Here is a 24,153-nt window from a genome sequence, read left to right as displayed (position 1 = left end):
ACAATTATACAGCATTAAGTGGGGAAGAGGACCATCAGTACACACAGGTTGGGAGTAGAGCCATTGGTGGTAGAGTAGAGGTTATGATTACAAAGGAATGAGGCCCAAGTGCACTAGACAGGGCCTAGAACAAAGGACAGAGTCATTATTAGAGGAGCTAAGAAAGGTGCTGTCTAAGCTATAATTAAGTTTTCTGATTGAGAGGCAAATAGAACCTGATAGAAGGGGCTTGATAATAATCTGGTGGGCTTCAGGCCTTGTAAGTTAAGAGGCCCAGACCTATCTATCTCTTCACATGGGGTATATCCTAAGGGAGGTGTGAACCTCCTAGGGGAAGGCACTCTGTTGACTTTCATGACTTGGCTGGCCTGGGAGGAGAGCTGGCCAGGTAAAGGCAGGGGGCATCTCTAACAAGAAATTTACAGTTCTGCCTTCAATGTTGCTGACCCTACTTGACCATCCCCTCAGCTGCAGTGGTCACTTTGGAAGTTGGGCTGAGTGAAGGGCTTTTCAGCTTAGAGCCAATAAGATCTGTGGCTCTGACCTGGGCATCCTTCGACTCCAGGGCAGGTCCATTTCCAGTGATCCAACTCTTGGCAGAGCTGCCAGGGCTCTTCACAAGCTGACTTCTGCTGAAGCCCAGGCTTACCACATTGAAAGCCACTGCAGTGGACTGGCCTGTTGGGTCTCCTTGAGGGCAGATCACTGTAGAGATCAGCCATTAATAGGCCTGCCACCCATTGCTTCTGATGCCTAGCTTTCTTTTCCTCCTGGTTTGTGTTAAAGCAGACCAGAGGATGCAAGTCAAGGGACTGCCCGTTTCCCATCTCTAATCTTCGGTGGCCTGAACTACAAGTCTATAGTCACAGGCATGTTCTGTAGTAGTTTTTCTAAGGTAGACAATGCCCATGAGGAAAATTATATTCTCACTTTAAAACTTTCTTTCCCTTTGGTCTGAAAGGGAGGTTTTTTCTACTTACTGGAAAGTTAGGAAACTAACTCTATTATGAAGGAATCTGTAGGACGCACAATTTAATCTTTAGACCTTATAAAAGAGATGGCTAACATTTTTCTACAATAGCATAGCCAAAATAAGAACTCAAATAATAATCTCATAGCTAGATTCACTTTGCCATCAGCGAAGTATACAGTAAGTAGAAAAAACCCTCTTTAAATTGTAACTAACATCTATAAAAATTAAAGGGCATTTTAAAAAATATTTTATAAGCAGAGAGAGGGAAAGACAGAGAGATAGATCTTCCATCTTCTGGTTCACTCTCCAAATGTCCACAATGACCAGAGCTTGGCCAATCTGAAGCCAAGAGCCAGGAGCTTCTTCTGGGTCTCCCATGTATGTGCAGGGGCCCAGGACCTGGGCCATCTTCTGCTTTCCCAGGCCATAGCAGAGAGCTGGATTGGAAGAGGAGCAGCCGGATTAGAACCGGCACCCATATGGGATGCCAGCACTGCAGGTAGAGGCTTAGCCCACTATGCCACAGCACTGGGCCCAAGGGGTATATTTTTAATGACAAAGCATTTATGCTTTTTTATTGTAGTTTTGGAAACCTAGTGACTGTTAAACATCATGGTTTTTTAAAAATTTTTTTATTTTTATGTTGTCAGAAGTTGTCCCTACACCTTGAAAGTTGTTGTTGGAAAATTCCATTGCTTCTAAAATGTGGGTCAAAGTTTATTAATAGGTTGTGCTCTTTGAGATAGAATATTTTGTGCAAGTGTCTTCTATTTATGGTCTGTTGTCTTTGTAAGTAAAACAATCTCATGGTTTCTTAGCTTAAACTTCTTGCCACTTAATATTTTACTTGCATGCTAACATTTCTTGAACTCAGACTTTTATTGTCAGGCTGGTATGATATGAGCTGAGTCAAATTTCTTCTGGCATAGTAATTGCAACATGTATCTTACCCCACTAGTAAATAATCTTTAAAACATTAGAGGCCTTTCCTGGCATTTTGCTACTATTCTTGAAGATAGCCAGTATATTGTGATATATAAGGACTCCAGCCTGAGTAATTTACTCACTCTAACTTACTCACTCATTTCAATTTAATTAAAAAATGTGTATTTCAACTGAAATGTAGAAATAATAATCATTTTTACTTGGATTATTGTCATGACCATATGAGATAATTGCTCCAAACCAGTTGTAACTGTTTAGTTCACTTTAATCAAAGACATAGTAATAACACAATGCATAAAAAGCATATATAAAAAATAAAAATTCATTTGAATTTGGAAATAGTCGAATTGTATACACAGATTTTTTTCCTTCTTTCCTATTCTTTTCCTTAACAACCCATTACTGATGATCTTTTAAATGCCATACACTCTACTGGCACCTGGTCATTGCCTTTACTGAAATTACACTCTAATGAGGAAGAATTTATAGTTTATCTTTACCATAAAATATACATTAATTTGCATAAGTACTTATGGACATAAAGACTCATTTAGTTACCCATTCAAGCAGAATGTATTCAGTATAGTGTCTTCACAGAGAGACCCAGTCATGGGAAGGGCAGGTGCTATTGGATCTAGAGATTCAGATTACATGGTTGGGGAACCACTCAAGCACCAGAAACAAATTCATTACACTTTCCTTTTGAGGTGGGAATAGTCTGAATTTAAAGATCAAGCGTGGGTGCATTAGCAAACAGAATTTTTGTTTGTTTTTCCTCAACTGAGTTGCAGCCTTTGACTTCTGTGAATTAAGAAGATTGTGAATAGTCAAAACTATGAATTATGGGACTACTAATTCTGATGATTTAATATGTAAGGTATTTAAGAGTAAAACTTCCATTAATAAGAAGTTCACAAAAATTCATGATTTTTTTTTTTCTTTTTTTCTCTAGAGCATCTGCCACAGTCAAGCCTGAGCCAGTTCCTGTTCAAAAGGTACATTTCTAATCTAGCATTACTAGGGTGCCACGTGGTTGTGTCCCTCCTAAGACACTGTAGTTTCCATTTCTGAGTCAGGCGATACTAACACGGAATTTATAGTTTGAATACAATTTTCCTTCTTCATCTTTTGTTTAAATGATGGATAAGAAAATAGAAATCAACACATACATAATTGGCCATTTGTAATTATACATATGTGATAGAACATTATTTGTGATCCATATATGATCAATACTTCATGTCAAATTTCATCATTTCTTTCATTTTTAATTTGCCTGTGTTTATTCACATTTTCTGTAATGAATAGTAGTTACTGAAAATGAGTATCAAAGTATCTTTACTAACATTTCATCCAAGAAATACATTTCACAGTATTCTTGGATTAGGTTTTGGCAGTATTTCTTTTCTTTCATATAAAGCCTCAAATTCTTCCAAACTTTATTCATATACATCTGGTTTATGCTTTTTGAGGTTTTCTTTCTAATTTTATTTGGCCTTTTTCATTGATGGGCTCATTACATTGATTTGCTTACACATTAAGCTACTTATTTTTTCTAAATTAGCTTTCTTATTTATGTGATATTAGTTTGTATTTCCTGTTTTCTTAAAATTAAATATAATAAAGTCACCATTATATGCTTTCTTAAAATTTTGTTTTTCTTTTGGGATGATGAGGTGAGTAGGGGTTTATTCTTCAATGTTGTAGATGCTTGATCTGATTTTTTTTAATCTTTATGCTTTGGGATAAAGATTCACAAACAAATTATTATAATTGTAGGAAGAATTGATGATCATTTTTAATAGATATTTTTAATTTCACTATTGGCAATGAGGAACTAAGTTTTATTTTTCCCCTCATGTAACTATTAATATTGGAATAGGGGAAGAATTTTTATCACCGAGTCAAATCTTAAAACATTCTGAGAGAAAACTAGAAGAAGGTTATAGGAGAAAGCATTGATTTTGTTTGGTTTATTTGCTTTTTGAAGTTTTTTTCCCCCCAAAGTCTTGATTTAAGATAATTAATTTGAATGTCCACATTTCCGAGTTAGATAAATATTTTCTTATTTTCTGTGTGTGTGTGTGGTTTTTTTTTTTGATTGAAGAGTTTAAAATGTGCTCTTACTGCTGCATTAGTCAAGTAATTGCACTCTGGAGAAAAATTTAAATGTTTGGAAAAGATGAAATTATAATTGAGGCTGTAGATATTTTAAAACATTTTAATTAGCAATGTTTTGTTGATTGTGGGGTGTTTAAAATTTTTCCTTTGGAATATGTCTAAATTGACATTTATGATACCCTTTAGGATTTTTTATGGTTTTCTTTAATGTTTTGAAACTCATTTCAATTTAATTAAAAAATGTGTACTTAGTATATGTGTCTGTGTTTTGCATGTTGGGACTGGTTAGCATGCATGTTATGCTATATCAACTCATTATTTTTATATAGAAATGTGACATTTGAGCTGCTAACATGATTGTGCTTCTTTTTAAAAATCAATTGTGTGTTCTTTTCAGTGAATATATTTTGCATGTATTTGGTGTGTTTTTGTGTATGTTTATTTTTATTTTACATAGGGAGAACCTAAAGAAGTAGTTAAACCTGTGCCTATTACATCTCCTGCTGTATCCAAAGTCACTTCCACAACCAACATGGCCTACAATAAGGCACCACGACCCTTTGGTTCTGTGTCTTCACCAAAAGTCACATCCATCCCATCACCATCGTCTGCCTTCACCCCAGCCCATGCAACCACTTCATCACATGCTTCCCCTCCACCTGTGGCTGCTGTCACTCCTCCCCCATTCGCTGCATCTGGACTGCATGTTAATGCCAATCTTAGTGCTGACCAGTGTTCCTCTACCCTGAGCACTGGTAAAACTGCAGTAAATGTCCCACGGCAGCCCACAGTCACCAGCGTGTGTTCCGAGACTGCTCAGGAGCTAGCAGAGGGACAGAGAAGAGGATCCCAGGGTGACAGTAAACAGCAAAATGGGTAGGTGGCCAAGGGTGCTTTCTGTTTTACAAAATCTTCTTTCAGGTATTTTCCAGGAAACACCTAATCTATATCCCCTCAAATCATTTGGTCTTTGAAGGAAGGTGAAATTTTATTTGCTTAATTAACATCTGACCTTTATATTATATACCTACAGCGCTTTCTGAAAAGCAGTTACAGGTTAATCAAAACCTAATTATGCCTTTTGACATGTTGTGAACCATGTAACAAAGCCTGTAACCCTTTCCCTCTAAGTCCTGGTTCAGCATTGAGCAGCTGGCACTTACAATGCAAGGCACCTCTTGAACCTTTCTTCCTCAATTTTTCCATCTGTTTATTGGCTACCAAAAGTTTAAACAGTGATTAAAGTTGTTGTCAAATTATGTATGTCACCCTAAGAAGAGTGCAAATGAGCAGTTTGTAAGAAACATTTTTTTCTACCAAATAGTCAAGAAAACAGAAAACAAGTCCACTTTTGGCTTGTGTAGATTGCTTATATGTGTTTCACAAAAGCTTAAGCTGGAATAAATTCTTTAAAAGTAGGCAGTAATGAAACAACAATAGGAAAGCATCAGAAAGCATTGTAAAGTGTTTTTTTTTTTTTTTAGCTGAATTGAAAGAATTTAAACCAGTGGACCCTAAATATATAATATTAGCAGAAGTTTTTGAAAATCTATTCCTTTTAAAAATTTTTCCCATTTTGTGGCTGTATTTAAAAAAAATATTTGAAGTTGTTAACTTATTTGAACCACTGGTAGGTACTTTTTCAACAACTTTCATAAATATAGGTGGTCATTTTATTCCTATTGGAATTTAGTGATACTTTAAGGCAAATTATTTATGTAAAATCATTCTGGTCAAATTTGTTGTGACAAAAATGTGCTTTAAGAGGAAAACAAAGGGAAATAATCTGCATGTGTGATCGTTTCTAACCAATGCCAGTTCCCAGGAAAATATATAATTAAAATAATTGTGTGGATAGGGCCTTTCTATGAGATATAATCCCTTCTGAATGTTAATTCTTGTAATGAAGAGGCTATGCTTTCTGTAGCACTGCTGCCATGGCAACGTTGAGGCTTTGAAGGAGAGGGTGGCAGGGTTCCAGGCTCCTGAGGGAGAGCGTGCGAGAGCTCTGGCAGAGCAACTCCTGGACGTGCAGATGGCTTTGCCATGCACTGGCTTCTTAAAGTTCTGACGTATATATTTAAGAAAGCTCATGTCCTAAAAAGAATGTTATTTTTTCTTTCACATGAGAAAGAGAAGTGGTGTGTAGTGTTGAGGTGTGTTTGGCTGTCACTTTTCAGTGTGTCTATTTTAAGACAATGGACTTTCCAGTAACTGAAGTCTAGGTATCCTGAAAAGGAGGAATGCTGCGTGCTGCTTGTTAGACACAAACAGAAGTTCACTGTGTTTATTAAATTCCAGGTTCATTAGGAAAAAAGCCCATGCAAGGAAATCAGTGTCTTAACTAAAATTTTCCCCTGCTTCTTGAAATTTGTAAGTCTTATTAATGGAAAATTAGAGAAGTAAAAGCAATTGAGACAATGGAGAAGTAATGGATTTAAAATAAGTTTAAATTTCTTTTATGCACGACTTTGATGATTAAACTCCTTTGAAGCTAATTATTTTCAGGCAAACTACATAGTGCTGAAATTCAGAGCCTTTATGGGGGCTTTTTAATCAATCATAAAGTGTTTACTAAGCACATACCTGGTGTTCAGCACAGTGTAAAAAGGGATTGTTACATGTTTAGCATAATTAACAAGCAAGTTACTGCTTTGAGTTTATAAACTGGATGTATTTGAAAATAGCCTGATATTGTCCAGATGTTACAACAACAAAAACTTGATTATTCTGATAACAAAAGTATGGTGTATGTGAAATTCTGAGACAAATTTGTAGTACCCCTTTTTTCCCTATTTTTATGTTACAGAAATTGACAATCACACACATCACTTGTCATCGATTTGTCATGTTAAAGAGCAGATGTTTTATGATTTTGATGAACACTTTTTTTTTTTTTTGTATAAGATGTCAAACTTTTTCTTTCAGTGTCAAACTTTTTAACTCTTCTATTTCCGAGATTTTTAGAAAGTTGCAAAAACAAAACTTTTAAAGTTGGGAGGTTTTTTTTTATTACTTTTTATTTTAAAAACAGTATCAATGACTAAAAATTTCAGAGTCCAGAGGGATATAAAGTAAAATGCATAGATGTCCTTTTCCTCAAAGCGCAGGAGGACTGTCAGTCTTTAAGTGATTCAGATTGGCTGCTAATTTATAATTTGACAGACATCTCACTCACATTTTTATAGGACTAATAAACATAAGACACAAATAAGAATTTATTACTTAAGCATCATTCTAAGAAATAATTGGCTGTTTATCCTAATGGTATGGAATCTGGAGATTATGTTGATATTTTTAGAATATGCCTTAATACCACATAAACTTTCCTGTTCTTCTTTATAAGTAATAATAATTAAGGCACTTTTCTAAATTTTAAATCTTTCTTCTACATGTATAAATTACTGGCATTTGTGTGCTTTATTCTTTACTACACTCTTTATTAAGAACAAAATGGGGTTTTATATTGAAAACCAGAAGGGATGCTAGTAGTTTAAGTGATTTACATTTCTTTTTCCATGTGTCCTTGCATTATAATGTGCCACTGTTCTCAAGAGGTAGGTAATTTTTGTGCCTTATATTAATTTCAATTTCATTGGACTGCAATTTCTTCTAACAGTTCCTACATGGCATATTGAAGAACTTCACCTTGGAAGATACAGAAAGTAACAATGTGGTAGTAATATTTTCAAATGCTTTTCTCTTTACAGAAGACACAAGTGACAAAGTTAGTATCCACATTTCTGGAGAGGAAATATGGTGATTTATATACTTGTATGAGTAAACAGCATGAATGCCCAAGTTTTGCAAAATTAAATTAAATTTTGCCAAAGAGTTGTAATTTAGAATAACCACATACAGTGTTTTCAATAAGTTTGGTTTGCATTGCTGTGTTGTGGTGACTTGTTTTACAGTAATAAATAGCAGTGTTTAACTTACTTTGTAAAATATATGTGGAGTTTGCCGTGTAATGGTTTTAAAAAGGCAGTGCTTGAGGAAATGTAGTTTATATTGATCAAGACTGTTAGAAGACAAAGATAAAGACAGAAGAGAAAGCATGAACACTTGTACACTAATGAAAGCCTATGTAAAACTGACTTGATTTCTGAATTAATATCAGAAACCAGTGTCTGTTAGAGAATGCCTCTAGAATCCATGATTTTTCTAGATTTTTAATTCAATCATTGTTGGCAGGTATAGACTTCTTTATATGGAGTTGTATCTGTGGATGACAAAAAGTTCATACACCTTTAAAATTTGTTATGAAAGATCATTTACCAGCTTGTTAAATGTGACAGTTAATTGGCATGGACATTGAGAACCACGATGGATTAACTTTAAAACCTTGGCTTTTGTGTTCTGTTGATGTTGATACTAAAGTGACTCATGATTATTGGCCTTAAAAATACATAACAATCGCATGGAATAGAACTTAAGATAATCTTATATTAAGTTCTCATTCTGAGCATGTGTTAAAATGTCTTTATCATCACACTATCGAATATAATTAGAAATCCAGAATACCTGTTTTGGGACATATCCAAGAAAATTGACTTCCAATTATGAGAATAATTTCATTCCTGTTGTTATGGTCACTCTGAAGAGGTTTTATATACTTAGGAATATTACACTCTAATATATTTGTTAAGCATCTCCAAACCTGATTTATTGTTTGTCTATCTAAAGCTGACTTTTTACACGTGAAATTTTGAGTAGTTACTAGATTGTAGTGTCACAAACAATTTTATTCATAAAGGGAGAAAATAGAACTAGGAAAAAAAGTAAGCATTTAAGTTGGTTTTTTTTTTTAAAATTAGGCTTCAGATCCATTATTAGGTGTTACTATGTATTATGTTGAATGTTTCTGAGTGAACTTTATGATTTAATTCTCATTGAACTTCAGATGTTTAGAGAATACATCATTTTCTCAAGTCATATATCTTGTAAATTACAGGGCCACAATTTGAGCCTAGGTCTTTTGAAGCCAAATTTTGGTGTCCTTTCTGTGTATCACCTGCTTGTGACTTGAGCTTATTTTTATTATTTTAAATTTTTATGTGTTTTTAATGATTCCAAAGCTGAATTGAGGCTATGTGGTTAAACTGATGTGTATCTATTGGGTTGATACTCTTCTGTTGGGTTTAATAATATTTTTTTTTTGAAAACTTGGAGGTTCTATCCCAGAAACAAACTTGTGTTTGTAATTTCTCAAGTGCCTTCAAATATGTTCACTGTATGTCCTTTTCAGAAGTCTAAGACAGAGAAATTGTAACCAATTTCACTATTGAGAAAAATGAGGCTTCTTGAGATTAAAGCTTGCCCAAGTCACAGGGGAAGTTGGCAGCAGAGCCAGGCCAGGTTATTTGGCTGTCCCCAGTAGTGCATTTGCCAATGCTGTCTATGTGGGCTTTTCCATTGGGTCACATTTCCTAAAATGTATGAAAATATGTTTTGATTTATTCAAATTGTCATCTTTTGGTTGAAATCAATCCACCTTCCACCAGAGAATATTTTTTTCTCCAAACTCCATGTTGAAGTAAGTTTTTTTCTGAATTTCAGAATATTTAAATACACCTCTAAATTTCTAATCTAGTCAGGAGAGATGATTTTGCAGAAACAATTTTCCTGCTACTTAAGATAGCAAGAAGACAGAGGAGAGAATGCTTTTCACTGTTACTAGGACAGAGAAAGTACAGTTAGTTATTCTTGCATCTTCTTTCATTGAAACTCAGTCTTTTGTTGAATTTATGAAACTGACTTTGACATGTAGAAATAGAGCAACACTGACCAATCTTAGCATCAGAGCTGTCAAGCAGTCTTTCTCACTGTTTTTATAATGGATTATTACTTTAGTGAAACTTCATTGCATAATTGAAGAACATTATGATGTCTTCTTTGAGAAACTAGAGTCTTTATTTTGGTCTTCCCTCTCCATAATGTAACACAAATGTATTTGTTCTCAGTGATTCTGCACTTAAGGCTACGTAGGAGAATTATGTTTAGAAACTGTCCCTCCCCAACTGTTACTGACCTAGTTCCTTTACTATGTCATCAGATTTAATTTTCTGGGCACCAGTTATATTGCTGGTAAATATATAGCTATGAAGTTTCTGAAAATTAGTTCCAAAGTGACTAGGACTTGCTTATGAATGAGGGTGTTGGTAATGAGGGACAAGGGAATATTTGAAAATGGACTGATAGCAAATTTTTTATAATCCACTGTGCTTCCTACCTATTTTTTTTTTTTTCCATCATAATCACTATGTTTTTGGAACAAAGTTGGGACAGGTATTTGGGCATAGCAGGTTAAGCCACTGCTTGGAACACACAAACACCCCATGAATGAGTGCCTGGTTCAAGTCATGGCTACTGTGCTTCCCATCCAGCTTCCAGTAATTGAGTTTGGTCCGGATGGAGTTCCTGGTTCTTGGCTTTGGTTTGATCTGGCCGCTGTGGCATCTAGGGAGTGAACCAGTGGACAGAGAAACTGTTTCCTTCATTCTCTGCACCACCCCCCACACCCAACACTTTTAAAGTAGATAATTAAATAATTTTTTTTGTCATTCCCTTAAATGATCGAATAGCTTCTGTAAGGAGATGGCACTTGCTGCTAGAATATACTTTTGTTATGTGAGACTGAAAGATTTTCTTAACTCTTTTCTGATTTTAAATGACTCTGAAGTGATCGGTTTCTGCATTTTACATATAATTATTTCATTCTCTACCTTCTGTTAGGAACATAAGAATTAGAATCTGTGTTACAATGAATTTTATAGACACCTAGGCCTTTTTTTTTTTTAAGAGATAGTAGATTTTTCTTAGTATTCCATAATTCCATAATGAGTTTTGAACTACCATTGACATGTAAAATAGTTTCTGGTGTTTCTGTGGGAAAAAATGTCCTAATAACAGTATAACAGAATATTGACTAACATCTGTACATTTTGTTTGTCTGTTTACATAGTTATTTTGAAGCATGGTGTTTGTAAAGCATCTTTACTTTAATTCATTTTTTAAATTTTTGCTGTTTCATTTTTTTCTTTTTTGCCTCATCTATGTCTATTTTTCATCATCCTGGGAACTTCATTATTTTCTCTACTCTGTCACATCTTTTTTTGTGTGTATTATTCCTCCTTCAGTAACCCTGGTACCATGTAAGTACTTAAACCAGTGTTTCATTTTGTAATTTTCATTATTGTCTCTGTAACTTTCCATCTTGCTTTCAACTTAACACCACCAGCAAAATTTTGTTAGTATGTTTTCTTTGTAAGAATTCTTAAATAACGTGAAAGAGTGTAAGAAACATGTTTTACATGCAAGAAGACTTCAATTGGATCCATGGGTCTGTTTAGAGTGCCCATGCTTTGTAATGGAAAAGCTAACTTTCACAAGGATATATAAGTATTATGGACAGTGTATACTCAGTTGGTAATGCAGTTTGCATGTCTGTCTTCAGTTAGGTTTTTTCTTTAAACTTTAAATAAACTTGCTGATTTTGAATGTCTGTATTACTTGCTCTTGAGAGTTGTTTGCACCCTGTTCCAAACACGTTTTCAAAAATAAAATCATTACAATTTTTCTCTTCTTTAGTCAGAGGGATCAGAGCCTAGAGTTTCCGAACTAGAAAGCTCTAAGTAAATGTTTAGAAACTTCATATTACTTAGGACAGGGCATTAGGCTGTGATAAATGATACAGAAGTTATTAAGATGCACTATACTTTTATAAACATGCTGTGGCTAAAATACTGCATTAAGTATTTTATTTTACTCTTGGTGCCTTAGCTTGACACCATTGTTCTATTTTTTTATAGACTGAACATTTTACAGAGGATAAAATAATCTGGTATTATATTGAAATTGTGATCATTTGAGAGTAAACTATACTCACTGACTACTTGTAGAGAATTTTAAACTATGAGTTTAATAGTTGAATATAAATTTTTAGTTACTTTCATAAGATAAAGAATTATCTGTTTTATATTTGCTGAAAGCCATGTGTTTATAAAGCAATCCCTTTTCCTAATTTTTAAAATTTTTTTTTATTTTGAAAAAGTGATTTTGCTTAATATTAGGAAAAGGTCTTTTATATATTTCATTTCTAGAATCATAAAATATTACCATATGTTGTAACATATCTGCTCTGCTGTACGTAAATATTATTGATTCTGGTCTATATACACATACGACCCAGTCTTAGAACATGAATTACAATTGTTTTTCTAGTAATCATAAAAGAACATTTTATGGTCATTACTGAGGATTGTCAAAAGTACTTTACATATATTATCTACATATATCATTTACATATATTGTATATTCCTCAGAACAACTTTAAGATGCTATTCTCATTTCTCAAAAGAGAAAACTGAAACTTAGAAAATTTAAGTGACTTGCCTGAAACACACACTGAGTGGAGGAGGTAGTACTTGAAACCGTATTTGTCTGACTATAAAGTCAGTATTGTTCTAAAGTTCTCACTGTGCTTAAAAAGTTTTGATAGTGTAACTGTGAAAATGGCAGTGGTCACATGACATGCTGGTAAAACTGACTTTTGTAACTGTGAGTTAAACCTAGCAAATCTTGCCACCCACATCTGCCCACCGTCAGAGAGCATTCTTGCTACTCAGATTTGGTGCAGTATTCAGTTATTCCAGGCTCATGTTCCTTTTTTTTTTCTTTTGAAATTAATCTCATAGCCTGCAGTAGCTTGCATTTGTCCTATTTTGAGGGGAGGAAAAGCAGGGATTACTTACTGTGCTGAGTAGATCTTAATTTGAAGTGCTACATAAGATATACTGTAAAATCCTCAACATTTATGCTTTGTTAATAGAACAACGAATCTTCTCAGCACACTCAGAGTTCTTGAATTTGTAGTTTACAATTCTCTACATATATTATCTGATTTAATCATTAGAACAATGCTACTTTTTATGAGTTGTTCTTGCTTTACAAATAAATGAAAAACCTGCGGCTCAGTGAAATTGACTTGTGTGAAACCAAACGTCTGAAAAGTCATATAGCCCCAATATTTAAATCCTCTTTTGGATTTAAATAACTTTATTTTCATAAATATTACACAGTTGTTCTTCAGTATGCCAATCTTGTACAACAACTTTATTAAGAATATGGACATATGGAATATGTATATGTGAATGAGAATACTGAAGGAAATAACACTGCTGATTCTTCCCAAAATTATGTTTGGAGTTGCTGGTTTAGCCAATACTAAACCACTCTTGGTTCCCTAGCCTAGTGAAGATAGAATCATTTAATTTTGTGAAAGCCAGTGCATTCTAGCAGCATATCAGTATTTAATTGTGGTTGTGTTTTTTGTATCTATCTGTATTTGTATATCATATGATGAATTACACAAACAACTTCAAATTGATTTTGACTGCTGTGGATTTTCCATTTTCTAGTTCTTTTTTTTTTTTTCATATCCTTTTCTTTTCTTCTTCTTCATGTTGGGAAATCTTTCTCCTGCTGCCTTCTTCTGTCAATTAAAAGGAAAATCCCCCCTAAACGGTAATCTTTCTGTTAAATACATTCTTAGTATTATTTTATATTAACACTTTTTTCTTTTAATTTTTAAAAACTTATTATAGCAAATTTTTAAATTAATGTTGAATATATTGAGAAAGCCGGCTGTTCACTTAGAAAGAACTATTTATATTGATAATTAAATATATAATTTTAAAATAATCCTATAGATAATATTTTATCATTTTAATGTGATATAATTTTTTTTCTCATCTCCAGTCCACCAAGAAAACACATTGTGGAGCGCAATACAGAGTTTTATCACATACCCACTCACAGTGATGCCAGCAAGAAGAGATTGATTGAGGATACTGAAGACTGGCGCCCAAGAACTGGAACAACTCAGTCCCGCTCCTTCCGCATCCTCGCCCAGATCACTGGGACTGAACACCGTAAGTGGACTTCTAGGGATCCTAGCAAATGACTGTTCTTTGCCACAAAGAGTAGCATTTCGACTGACTGAGAGTTATTGAAAGCAAACCTAATTCAGTGTGCTTTTAAATTATAAGATGTGTAATATAAGTCTGATACATAAGATACCAATCCCCTAGAGTTATATTGGAAAGGGTAGAATTAATAATAGTGATGGTGGTGTTGGTGGTGGTAGTCGTAGTAGTAGTAGTAGCAGCAGCAGCAGCAGCAGCAGCAGTCCTGACTATAGTATGTAGCCAGTAACAACAACATGGTATGGAATTTTTTTAGTAACTTAATGAAACTTAAAGGTTGATATTGATTGGTACAGCTTAATTAGTTTCATTATTGGAGCAAACTAACACTGGATATCGCTTTATATATTTCAGTGAAAGAATCTGAAGCTGATAATACAAAGAAGGCAAAGTAAGTTTTCCATCTTTCTCTAAATTGAATGTTTTCCTTTCACGAATGGTCTCAATTTCTTTTTTCAGTTTTCAAGTGTAATGGTACAGCTTTTTGTATGCAACTAGAAGCTGAGCTTTTAACCTTGGTGCCTTTAGTGTGACCTAAATGTACAACTTACAGATTTTCAAATTAAGAGATGTTGTCTGGATTTTCTATGTATGGCTTATTTTTGTTAGAACTGGAAAAAAAAGTGGGCAAAAGAGTGTGTTTTTGTGTGTTCTGCTAACAATACATATCTCTGTGAATGAGTTCATGTGTATCTTACCATCCCCTTATTTTGGGCATAAAAGTTGATGTTTCCAGGGAGGCTCTATAGATTAATTTCTGTATTTCTAAAAATTGTCTATCTCTAAAATACTTGCTATTTTAATAAAAGAGCTATATGAAATCCAGCTTTTTAAGGCATGTTTTCTGCATGATGGAATTAGTGTAGAATTTTCCTTTCTTTTTCTCATGTCTACTCTATCACTCTTCTTTTTTTTTATTTCCACAGGGAAAAGATACCCCTTCACGTCTTTAGTCCCAAATACACAAAATTGCGTGACTGGCACCATGAAGTTTCAGCACGTGCTCTTAACGTGCAGTGATTTATGAGTCTTGTTCCCCAGACAGCCAGCACATACCTTTTCACTCACTTTCTCTCTTTTTTCAACTTCATAGTAAAATCTGTATTAAATTTGCTTTATGAAAAATAGAGCCTTTCTATACTTTTCTAACCACTTACTACTGTTGTGAAAATGAGGAAGATGAACATGTTTTGCGCTAGTCAGGAGCTCACAAATGTAAAACTAAAGAAAAAAATTAAGGGACTATATTCAGTGGATTTACATCTGTTTCCATTGTTATTGCGGCAGTAACCCTGGAAAAGGAATTATTGTTGTATGTTGAATTTGGTTGGTTGGTTGAATCAGAAGGGGATGAGCAAATACTGTCCTTGCATAATTTGGAAACTACTTCCTTTATGTTCTTACATTTCCCCAAATTACTTTTAAGTTTGTTATTATGTAATGCTCAAAGTTGATTGTAAATTATTCTGAGTAAGCAGATATGAGGAGGCAAGATTACACATGGAAGACTTTATTAGAGAATAGTTCCTTGTAGATTTAGCTGTCTCTTTAAGTAGGTACTGTTCAGGATGGCTGTATGAAGAAGAAACGGCCCTGATTTGGCTCCGAAAGAAGGCAAGAAGAGAATTCTGCCCTTCTTTGCAGTGGGGGATATAGAATATTTTTTTTGATTTGGTTAGATTCAGAAATGCTGTTTTCTACCAACAAATTTCTAAGCTGGTAGCTGTATTTAGGGTGTAGACAATTTCCAGGCATTAACTAGTAAAATATAAAAAAGATGAGTTTGCTTTGTTTTTAACTCAGAGAAAAAGAACGTAAAGTAAATTGCAACATGAATGATTGTGAGACATCAAAGAAGTATTTTTCTTGGTGATGTAAACTATTGTGCACTGCTGCTATTTCTAGGAAGCTGTTTTGGGCAATACATGGAAGCTAAATATCTGATCAGAAATGCTTTCTGCCTTGTAATATAATGTATTATAAATGAGATCTAAATTGAGTAATAAATGCATTTTGGAGTTTGAAAAAGTGTTGTAATAAAGTTATCTTTAACTTAGCTTTGTACCTGTTCTGGTTCCTCAAGGCTAGTAAAATAATGGTGCCATCCAGGACTTACTGTAGTATCACTTTATACAAAATAAATAATTCTAGTGATATTTCATTTGGAAAACATTTTTTAATTTTTTAAATAAAATTTTATATTATTTGAAAGGCAGAGAGAGAGAGATCTTCTCTCTGTGGTTCACTCCCTAAATACCCACAACAGCTAAGGCTGGGTGAGGCCAAAGCCAGGAGTCAGGAATTCCATCCTGGTCTCCCATATTGCTGGCATGAATCCAGGTACTTCAGCCATCATCTGTTGCTTCCCAGTTGCATTAGCTGGAAACTGCATTGAAATGGATATAGAATTGGATCCCAGGCACTCCAATGTGGGAAGCAAGTGTCCCAAGTTGTTACTTAACTCTGCGCCAGAATGCCTGCTGCCCCTGGAAAACATTTTTATTTATTTATTTATTTATTTGAAAGGCAGAGTTACAGAGAGGCAGAGGCAGAGAGAAAGGTCTTCTATCTGCTGGTTCACTTCCCAAGATGGCCGCAAAGGCCAGAACTGTGCCGATAAGAAGTCAGGAGCCAACAGCTTCTTCTGGGTCCCCCATGCAGGTGCAAGAGCCCAAGGACTTGGGCCAACTTCCACTGCTTTCCCAGGCAACAGCAGAGAGCTGGATTGGAGGTGGAACAGCCAGGACTTGAACCCGCACCCATATGGGATGCCAGCATGGCAGGCAGTGACTTTACCTGCTACACTACAGTGCTGGCCCTGGAAAACTTTTTTTTTAAATTTGTGAGGTTACTAAAATGTGAGTGTAAAACACAGCAAAGGCCCATCGTGATCTCTCCCTGCCCCCACCTCTGGTCCCCACCACCTCAGCCTGGGTTGTTTTATTTAATATGACACCCTATGTAACACGTAAGATCAGGTAGACTACTATGGCACAGCATAGAATTTTTCTTTGTGTGAAGGTGATTTCCTGAAGAATCTTGCTGGCATTCTAAGATCCATATTTATTTTCCCAGGTGTCTTTCACTTCACTATCAAAATGGACTACCCACAACTGTCTGATAATTTGGAGAGAATGATGTTAGTTTCAGTTAATGATTGGTTACTATTTAAAATTTGGCCTGCAAAATGTAATGAAAAAGAAAAACAATTCTAGGATTTATCTATGCTCATTTCTACTACATTTCATGATGTCTAAGATGTGTTTTATTCCATCAGTTTTCATTAGATACAGTAGGTTCTGCCAGCTTATGCTTTTATGGCCAAGACATCCCTCCCAGTTATAACTCTGCCTCTGGCCTCTGCAAGAAAATCTACTTTCTTGCCGGCGCCGCGGCTCACTAGGCTAATCCTCCGCCTTGCGGCGCCGGCACACCGGGTTCTAGTCCCGGTCGGGGCACCGATCCTGTCCCGGTTGCCCCTCTTCCAGGCCAGCTCTCTGCTGTGGCCAGGGAGTGCAGTGGAGGATGGCCCAAGTCCTTGGGCCCTGCACCCCATGGGAGACCAGGAGAGGCACCTGGCTCCTGCCATCGGATCAGCGCGGTGCGCCGGCCGCAGCGCGCTACCGCGGCGGCCATTGGAGGGTGAACCAACGGCAACAGGAAGACCTTTCTCTCTGTCTCTCTCTCACTGTCCACTCTGCCTGTCAAAAAAAAATAAAAAAAAATAAAATAAAATAAAATAAAATAAAAAGAAAATCTACTTTCTTAAACCAGGATATCCAATTTTCAATTATCATTCCATGATCTCAGATGATGTCTAAAAGCAACATTAAATATAATAACAATAAGATGGTATGGTAAACATAATGTTTTCCATTAAGACCCAGATTTCTAGATTAACTGCATAGTTGGTTGGAAAAACTACTAGAAAGAGTTTTAGACCAATAAAATAATTTTTCTCTAATATAGGTGAGAGAACATACTAGAACTTTAGAACCTGAAATAGATGCACTTGAAAATAAAAATTTGATATCTTGCTTAAAGACAAAGCATTTCATATGTTATTGAAAAACATGACTTAGATAAATTTAATACTCCATACTTGAATATGTGGATAAATGTTCAGCCAGGAACACAGATGACATTCCATTTGACCCTGTTGGAAGTTGAATTCTGGAGCTCAGCAAATCTCTCGGGACATCTTATATTCCTAGCTGAAAAGCCAGCCAAAAATTATAAAGGCTTCTTGGAAAAATATTGTTGTAAGCCTAGTGACCTAATTTATGACTTGTTTTTGTTTGTCTCTCTCATGCAGACTTTCTTTATCTCAAGCTTGTTTTTAATGTGACATTGGGAAGTTACTCTTAACAATTTTCCACATTGTTCATGAGAGAGGAAAGCAAGTATGGAATGGTGCAGTGCTAGCACGCAGGTCAGATGATCAGAGTGGCTGAAAGGTGAGGTAGGAGGCAAAGCACAATAGCATAGCGTAATTCCTAGGCATAGAGGCAAATAACCTACATTCTCATCACTGTCCATAGCATTTTACATGGGGAATTATTGTACTATATCTCATCACTTTTGAGTCAAATTACAAAATGAAGAACCAGGAAGGTTGGTCAACTTGCTAAATAAAGTGCACATTGCACCTCTCATTCATGCCAGCCCTGATTATTATCAGTTTAATGTCTTTCCCACTGAAGACCTGGAAGCATATATATAAGGAACAGAATGGGATGTCCACTGGAGCATAGATAAAGTCATATTTTTAAAAAAGATTTATGTATTTATTTGAAAGTCACAATCACAGAAGGAGAGACAGAGAGAGATTGTCCATCCTATGGTTCACTCCCCAGATGGTCACAACAGCTGGGCATGGGCTGGGAGCCAGGAGCTTCATCCGAGTCTCCCACATGGATAGCAGGATCCCAAGCACTTGGACCATCCTCCATTGCTTTTCCCAGGCCATTAGCAGGGAGTTTGATCACAAGTGGATCAGCCAGGACACGAACTGGTGCCCATATGGATGCTGGCATTGCAGGGTGCAGCTTTACCAGCTATGACACAACACCAGACCCATAAAGCCAGATAAAAATGAAACTATAATGTTAAAAATTGGACAAAACAATGATTTATTCATAATTTAGTGATTAATTTGACAGCATGGTCTTCCTCTATATTTAAAAAAAACCTGGCTAGAATTTTTTGGACTAGTTTCTTTTGCTTATCTTATTCAAGAAGATTCCTTACACCAAGTAAATAATCCCTTGATTATTCTTTCGAAAATAGGCAGAAGCTCTGGAAAGTGGGAAGATAAGGAATCACAAGAAACAAAGAGTGTCAGTTCTCAGTTTTAGACTCAGATTTGTAATTACTACTCTCTGCACTGAGTTTTCACTTCTTTAAAATACATACTTAGCATCTGCTGGACACTGTAATTCTATACAGATACCACTTTGGTGGAGGGCTTGATACCACCTCTGCTGGCGGTCAGCCGGCATGTGTCAGCCCCTTCACAAATTACCAGCTGCACCTCTCCCCACAAGCCACAGGCTTAGTGAAGATGCCTGCATTCGGTGAACTGACTTGGAGAGAAGAGGTGAAAAGCGTGGCCACTTCAGCCCCGCTGAGGACAACTTGGAAGGGCCGTTCTAGCTTGGGAGCTGCTGTGTCATGGGCCGGGCCTGTCCTAAGTCCTGAGTAGCCACTGGACTTCTCCCTTCTGCCAACTCCTGCTCCTCGGCTTCTCTCTTTCACAGCTGTTGATCCTAGAGGCACTTTTTAGGAAGCATCCGCCGTGCTAAACCAGTCTTGCCATCTGCTTTCTGGAGAACCTGATCTGCTGCAGAACTAGAGTCTTAGATTTATAATTTGGGCCTCAGTTCAGGATGTTCCTTTTATTAATCTTTTTCTCTTTCTCTTTGTCATTTCCCATCTCTTCTCCTTAAGTCTTCAACCCAGACCACAACCACACCATTTGGGGAAGTTTTAAAATAAAAGATTAGTTACAGGTGTATGGCAGTCAAAAGGAAGGTACACACAGTTTTGTTTGCATCAAATAAGGAGTGTTTATTTGTTGATTGCATCAGAGGCAGCCCAGGAGTAGTGAATAGATAAATGTATGTAAAAATCAAATACACTCAGCCGTATGAATAAAGCAATGCCAAGAGAAGCTTTAAAATGTAGCATTAGAATACAGTAAATGTAGTGAACACTTAACATGGAAAAGTAGTGCATATAATATTATTATGATTTGCCTGTTAGAATTTTCCATATGCAGTATTTTATAATCACATGTATTAGCCATGTAATCAGTCACTTAATAATCTTATTTGCTGTTTTCTTCATATCCTGAAAAGTTCATCTCCACTTCTCTGCTGGGGAAGGCGCTGCTGCTTAGTGGTCTCTGAAAATGTGTAGGGTACTACGCAGAGATGATGAGGTCAGGAAGGGGTTACTGGGGGCCAGGGAGATTAAATGCCTTGTAATACACTGAATAATCCTGCAGAATGAAGACGATTCGTCCTGCTCAAAATCCCAACGACATGCTACTAAGAATGTGCTGAGTGCAAATGCCATGGGAAATTTACTTAATCATCTTAAAAATGTAGTGTGTCCGCCTAGCGGCGCCGGCACACAAGGTTCTAGTCCCAGTCAGGGCGCCGGATTCTGTCCCGGCGCCTCTTCCAGTCCAGCTCTCTGCTGTGGCCCGGGAGTACAGTGGAGGATGGCCCAGGTGCTTGGGCCCTGCACCCCATGGGAGACCAGGAGAAGCACCTGGCTCCTGCCATCGGAACAGCGTGGTGCACTGGCCGCGGCGGCCATTGGAGGGTGAACCAACAGTAAAGGAAGACCTTTCTCTCTGTCTCTCTCACTGTCCACTCTGCCTGTCCAAAAAAAAAAAAAAAAATGTAGTGTGTGTATGTGTATGTATGTATTTATATATATAATGCATCATTTTGTAAAGCACAGTACAATTTATTTTTAGTTAAAGATTAATTTTCTGGATCTCAACATTTTTTAAGTTTCTATTGAATGGTAATATTAGTATGAATCTAATACTTAGTTTTTAATTCTTACTGCCTCTATGATCTATTTTATATATATATATTTTATTTTTTTATTTTTTGACAGGCAGAGTGGACAGTGAGAGAGAGAGAGAAACAGAGAGAAAGGTCTTCCTTTTGCTGTTGGCTCACCCTCCAATGGCTGCCAGGGCCGGCGCATCTTGCTGATCCGAAGCCAGGAGTGGTGCAGTAAAGGAACTAGGACATCATGAACAAGAACATACTTTTAGGTTCTGATGTTTCACAGACTACGATTATGAATTGTAACGCATGATATGGCATTTTTGAAGAATTAAAATATTTACCAAGAGAGTAGTGACTGCTTTTCCCTTTAGTAGGAAAGCAGTTGAAACTCGGGTTACTAGTTACACTGTACAGTAATAGAAAACCGTTAAAAGAAAAGATATCCTCTTCTACCCTGTCATAGAACTATAACTAACATCCACCTGCTTGCTAGTTGAGGACCATAAGAATGAGATTTTGGCACTGGAATAATAAATGTTCAGTTACTTCTGGAACAAGCACCTATCATCTTTATTCAGTCATTGAAAAATGTAGGGGCTGGTGCCGTAGCTCAACAGGCTAATCCTCCACCTTGCGGCGCCTGCACACTGGGTTCTAGTCCCGGTCAGGGCGCCGGATTCTGTCCCGGTTGCCCCTCTTCCAGGCCAGCTCTCTGCTGTGGCCAGGGAGTGCAGTGGAGGATGGCCCAAGTGCTTGGGCCCTGCACCCCATGGGAAACCAGAATAAGCACTTGGCTCCTGCCATTGGATCAGCGCGGTGCGCCAGCCGCAGCGCACCTACCGCGGCGGCCATTGGAGGGTGAACCAACGGCAACAGGAAGACCTTTCTCTCTGTCTCTCTCTCACTGTCCACTCTGCCTGTCAAAAATTAAAAAATAATAATCATAAAATAAAAAAGTAAAAAAAAAAGAAAAGAAAATGTAGGAAGCAAACTGCTAAGTATTTCTAAGAATATCCTTTTACAAACTTTTAAAATTTTAGTCCATTCGTAGATATTCATATGACCCACATAAAATAGTTTAGGGAAAAATCCATTTGCTTACCTATCCTGTGTCTTTATTATTGATGTGTATCACAAACATGCTAATCTTTTGTAGCTTATCTTTATGAAGACACATGTCTGTTGAGTATATTATGCAAAACTGCTGTTCTTCTTAAGCTATGCAAAGAGTGGGAAGTGTTCCCTTGTCTGATAGTCTCATGCATTTTTGTGAAATAAAAAATAACAATCAGGCTTTCTCCAGATCACAGAGCACCAAGTCTTCCATAGCATGGTGAGCTGATACCATCATAGGTATTACCACAGGATATGTTCACCAACCTGGAGAAGAGACTTCAGGTTAAAAAGATGGGTATAATCTCAAAATTTTGATTGATTGTAAATTACAGGGTATTTATAATTGATCTCTTCATTGTCTGCTAGTGGATTTTAGCGTTTTACGCAGGGCCTATTTTGGTGACTACAATGTAAAGGTCGCCATCTATTGGACATAAGTAATTACTACACTCCATTTCCTTGTGAGGTGAGTGAAATAATGATGCAAGGAACAGAATTCCTATGTATGTATTTTCACAAACAAATGGTTTAATTCTTTACTCCTGGAAATGCTTACATATTTTTACAAAATTGAACTTGGGATATCACTACTTAAAAAGATTTTTTATCCATAAAAATCATTATTTGTAATATACAAAGTTGACTTTTTAGTCCAGAATATGCACCAAGTTTCTGAGAAGCAAATTTTATCAGACCAGTAACCCTTCTGTTATGATGCTATTTGGATAAATTTTTTCCACTTCACCTTTACAGAGGTATATTATACAGTAAAAATTATTTTATTTCATTAAACCAGAAAATAAAAGGTGACCATCTTGACTAAATATAACTCAGTGTTGAAGAAGACTCCTGCAGTTTAGTTTGTCTGTTTCCCACAATGGAAATCACCACTTAGGAGATTTAGGAGCACTGAAGATCGGCCATCTACAACATGAGGAAAGGCGCGATTTTCCATCTTTGCAGCTGTTCAGTTTTACACATTTCAGTCGCATTGAAGGTTTAAGAAGACCAAGTTCTACTTTTATGTTACATGAAGGCTTGTGTATTTTGATGATATGATTTTATAAAAAAGGAACTAATATATTACATCATATAGCATAAAACTATAACAGATAAAGATAGTTAGATATCTTAATTTTCCTTTGCTTAGTAAAAATTAAATGGCTCTGTATTCAAATTACATTTATCTTTTTTAATATTTTATTTATTTATTTGAGAGTCAGAGTTAAAGACAGAGAGGGGGAGAGACAGAGACAAAGGTCTTGCATCCACTGGTTCACTCCCTAGATGGCTACAGTGGCTGGAGCCGGGCGGATCCAAAGTATATAAAGTATGAAACAAAACAACTGGACAGCATTATTACAAGGGGGAAAATGTGAATAGCAGAAATTATGTGGTCAGGAATGATTGTGAAATTAACAAATGCTCATTACTGAAAGACATAGACAAAGAGAAACAACCCAAACACAGAGGTAAATACTGAAAAAGTTTTAGCTTATTTACATCCTGGAGGGAGTTAAAATTCCAGATAGAAAGTGATTCTAAATGATTCTGTCCAGTCTTTCTCAATGATTTACAGCTCAGAGTATTTAGAGAACTTACAGATGAGATCTGCTAAGCAACACTATTTGCATTTTTTAAAAAATCTTGGAGAGTGGACAATAAAAACAGAAGCGTGTAAAGAGGTAGATATAGAACTGATTTTTAAAAAATAAAAAAATTAACTAGTTTGAACTTGAGGTCACCTGGAAAAATATTTAGGAGGCATTTTTAAAAAATATTTTCATATTTATTTGAATGAGTTAGAGGGAGAGGCAGAGAAAGAGAGAACATCCATCTACTGGTTCACTCCCCAGATGGCCGCAACGGCCAGGGCTGAGCCAGGATGAAGCCAGGAGTCATGAGCTGCTTCCTGGTCTCCCGCATGCGTAGCAGAATTCCAAGCACTGCTTTTCCCAGGCCATTAGCAGGTAGCTGCATC

General features: G+C 36.2%; 1 protein-coding gene across 8 annotated transcripts in view; it reads left to right on the top strand.

Moving 5' to 3' along the window:
• PDLIM5 (PDZ and LIM domain 5) overlaps window positions 1–24,153 on the top strand; it is a 224,118-nt gene that overhangs the window by 125,298 nt on the left and 74,667 nt on the right. For 2 of the 8 annotated variants that reach the window (XM_062199850.1, XM_062199855.1), the window contains 5 exons: window positions 2,871–2,913; window positions 4,497–4,915; window positions 13,547–13,564; window positions 13,799–13,971; window positions 14,380–14,416. In XM_062199850.1, the coding sequence (XP_062055834.1) occupies window positions 2,871–2,913; window positions 4,497–4,915; window positions 13,547–13,564; window positions 13,799–13,971; window positions 14,380–14,416 (690 nt within the window). Of the gene's footprint in view, window positions 1–2,870; window positions 2,914–4,496; window positions 4,916–7,753; window positions 7,767–11,178; window positions 11,194–13,546; window positions 13,565–13,798; window positions 13,972–14,379; window positions 14,417–14,951; window positions 16,082–24,153 lie in introns of those variants that run through there. The other 6 variants (XM_062199858.1, XM_062199857.1, XM_062199852.1 and 3 more) reach the window with 6 other exon arrangements.

The sequence above is a fragment of the Lepus europaeus genome, chromosome 8, assembly GCF_033115175.1.
Source record: "Lepus europaeus isolate LE1 chromosome 8, mLepTim1.pri, whole genome shotgun sequence".
NCBI classification, from domain to species: domain Eukaryota; kingdom Metazoa; phylum Chordata; class Mammalia; order Lagomorpha; family Leporidae; genus Lepus; species Lepus europaeus.
The sequence above is the reverse complement of the archived record's forward strand: the minus strand, read 5'-3'. Positions and strand labels throughout refer to the sequence as shown.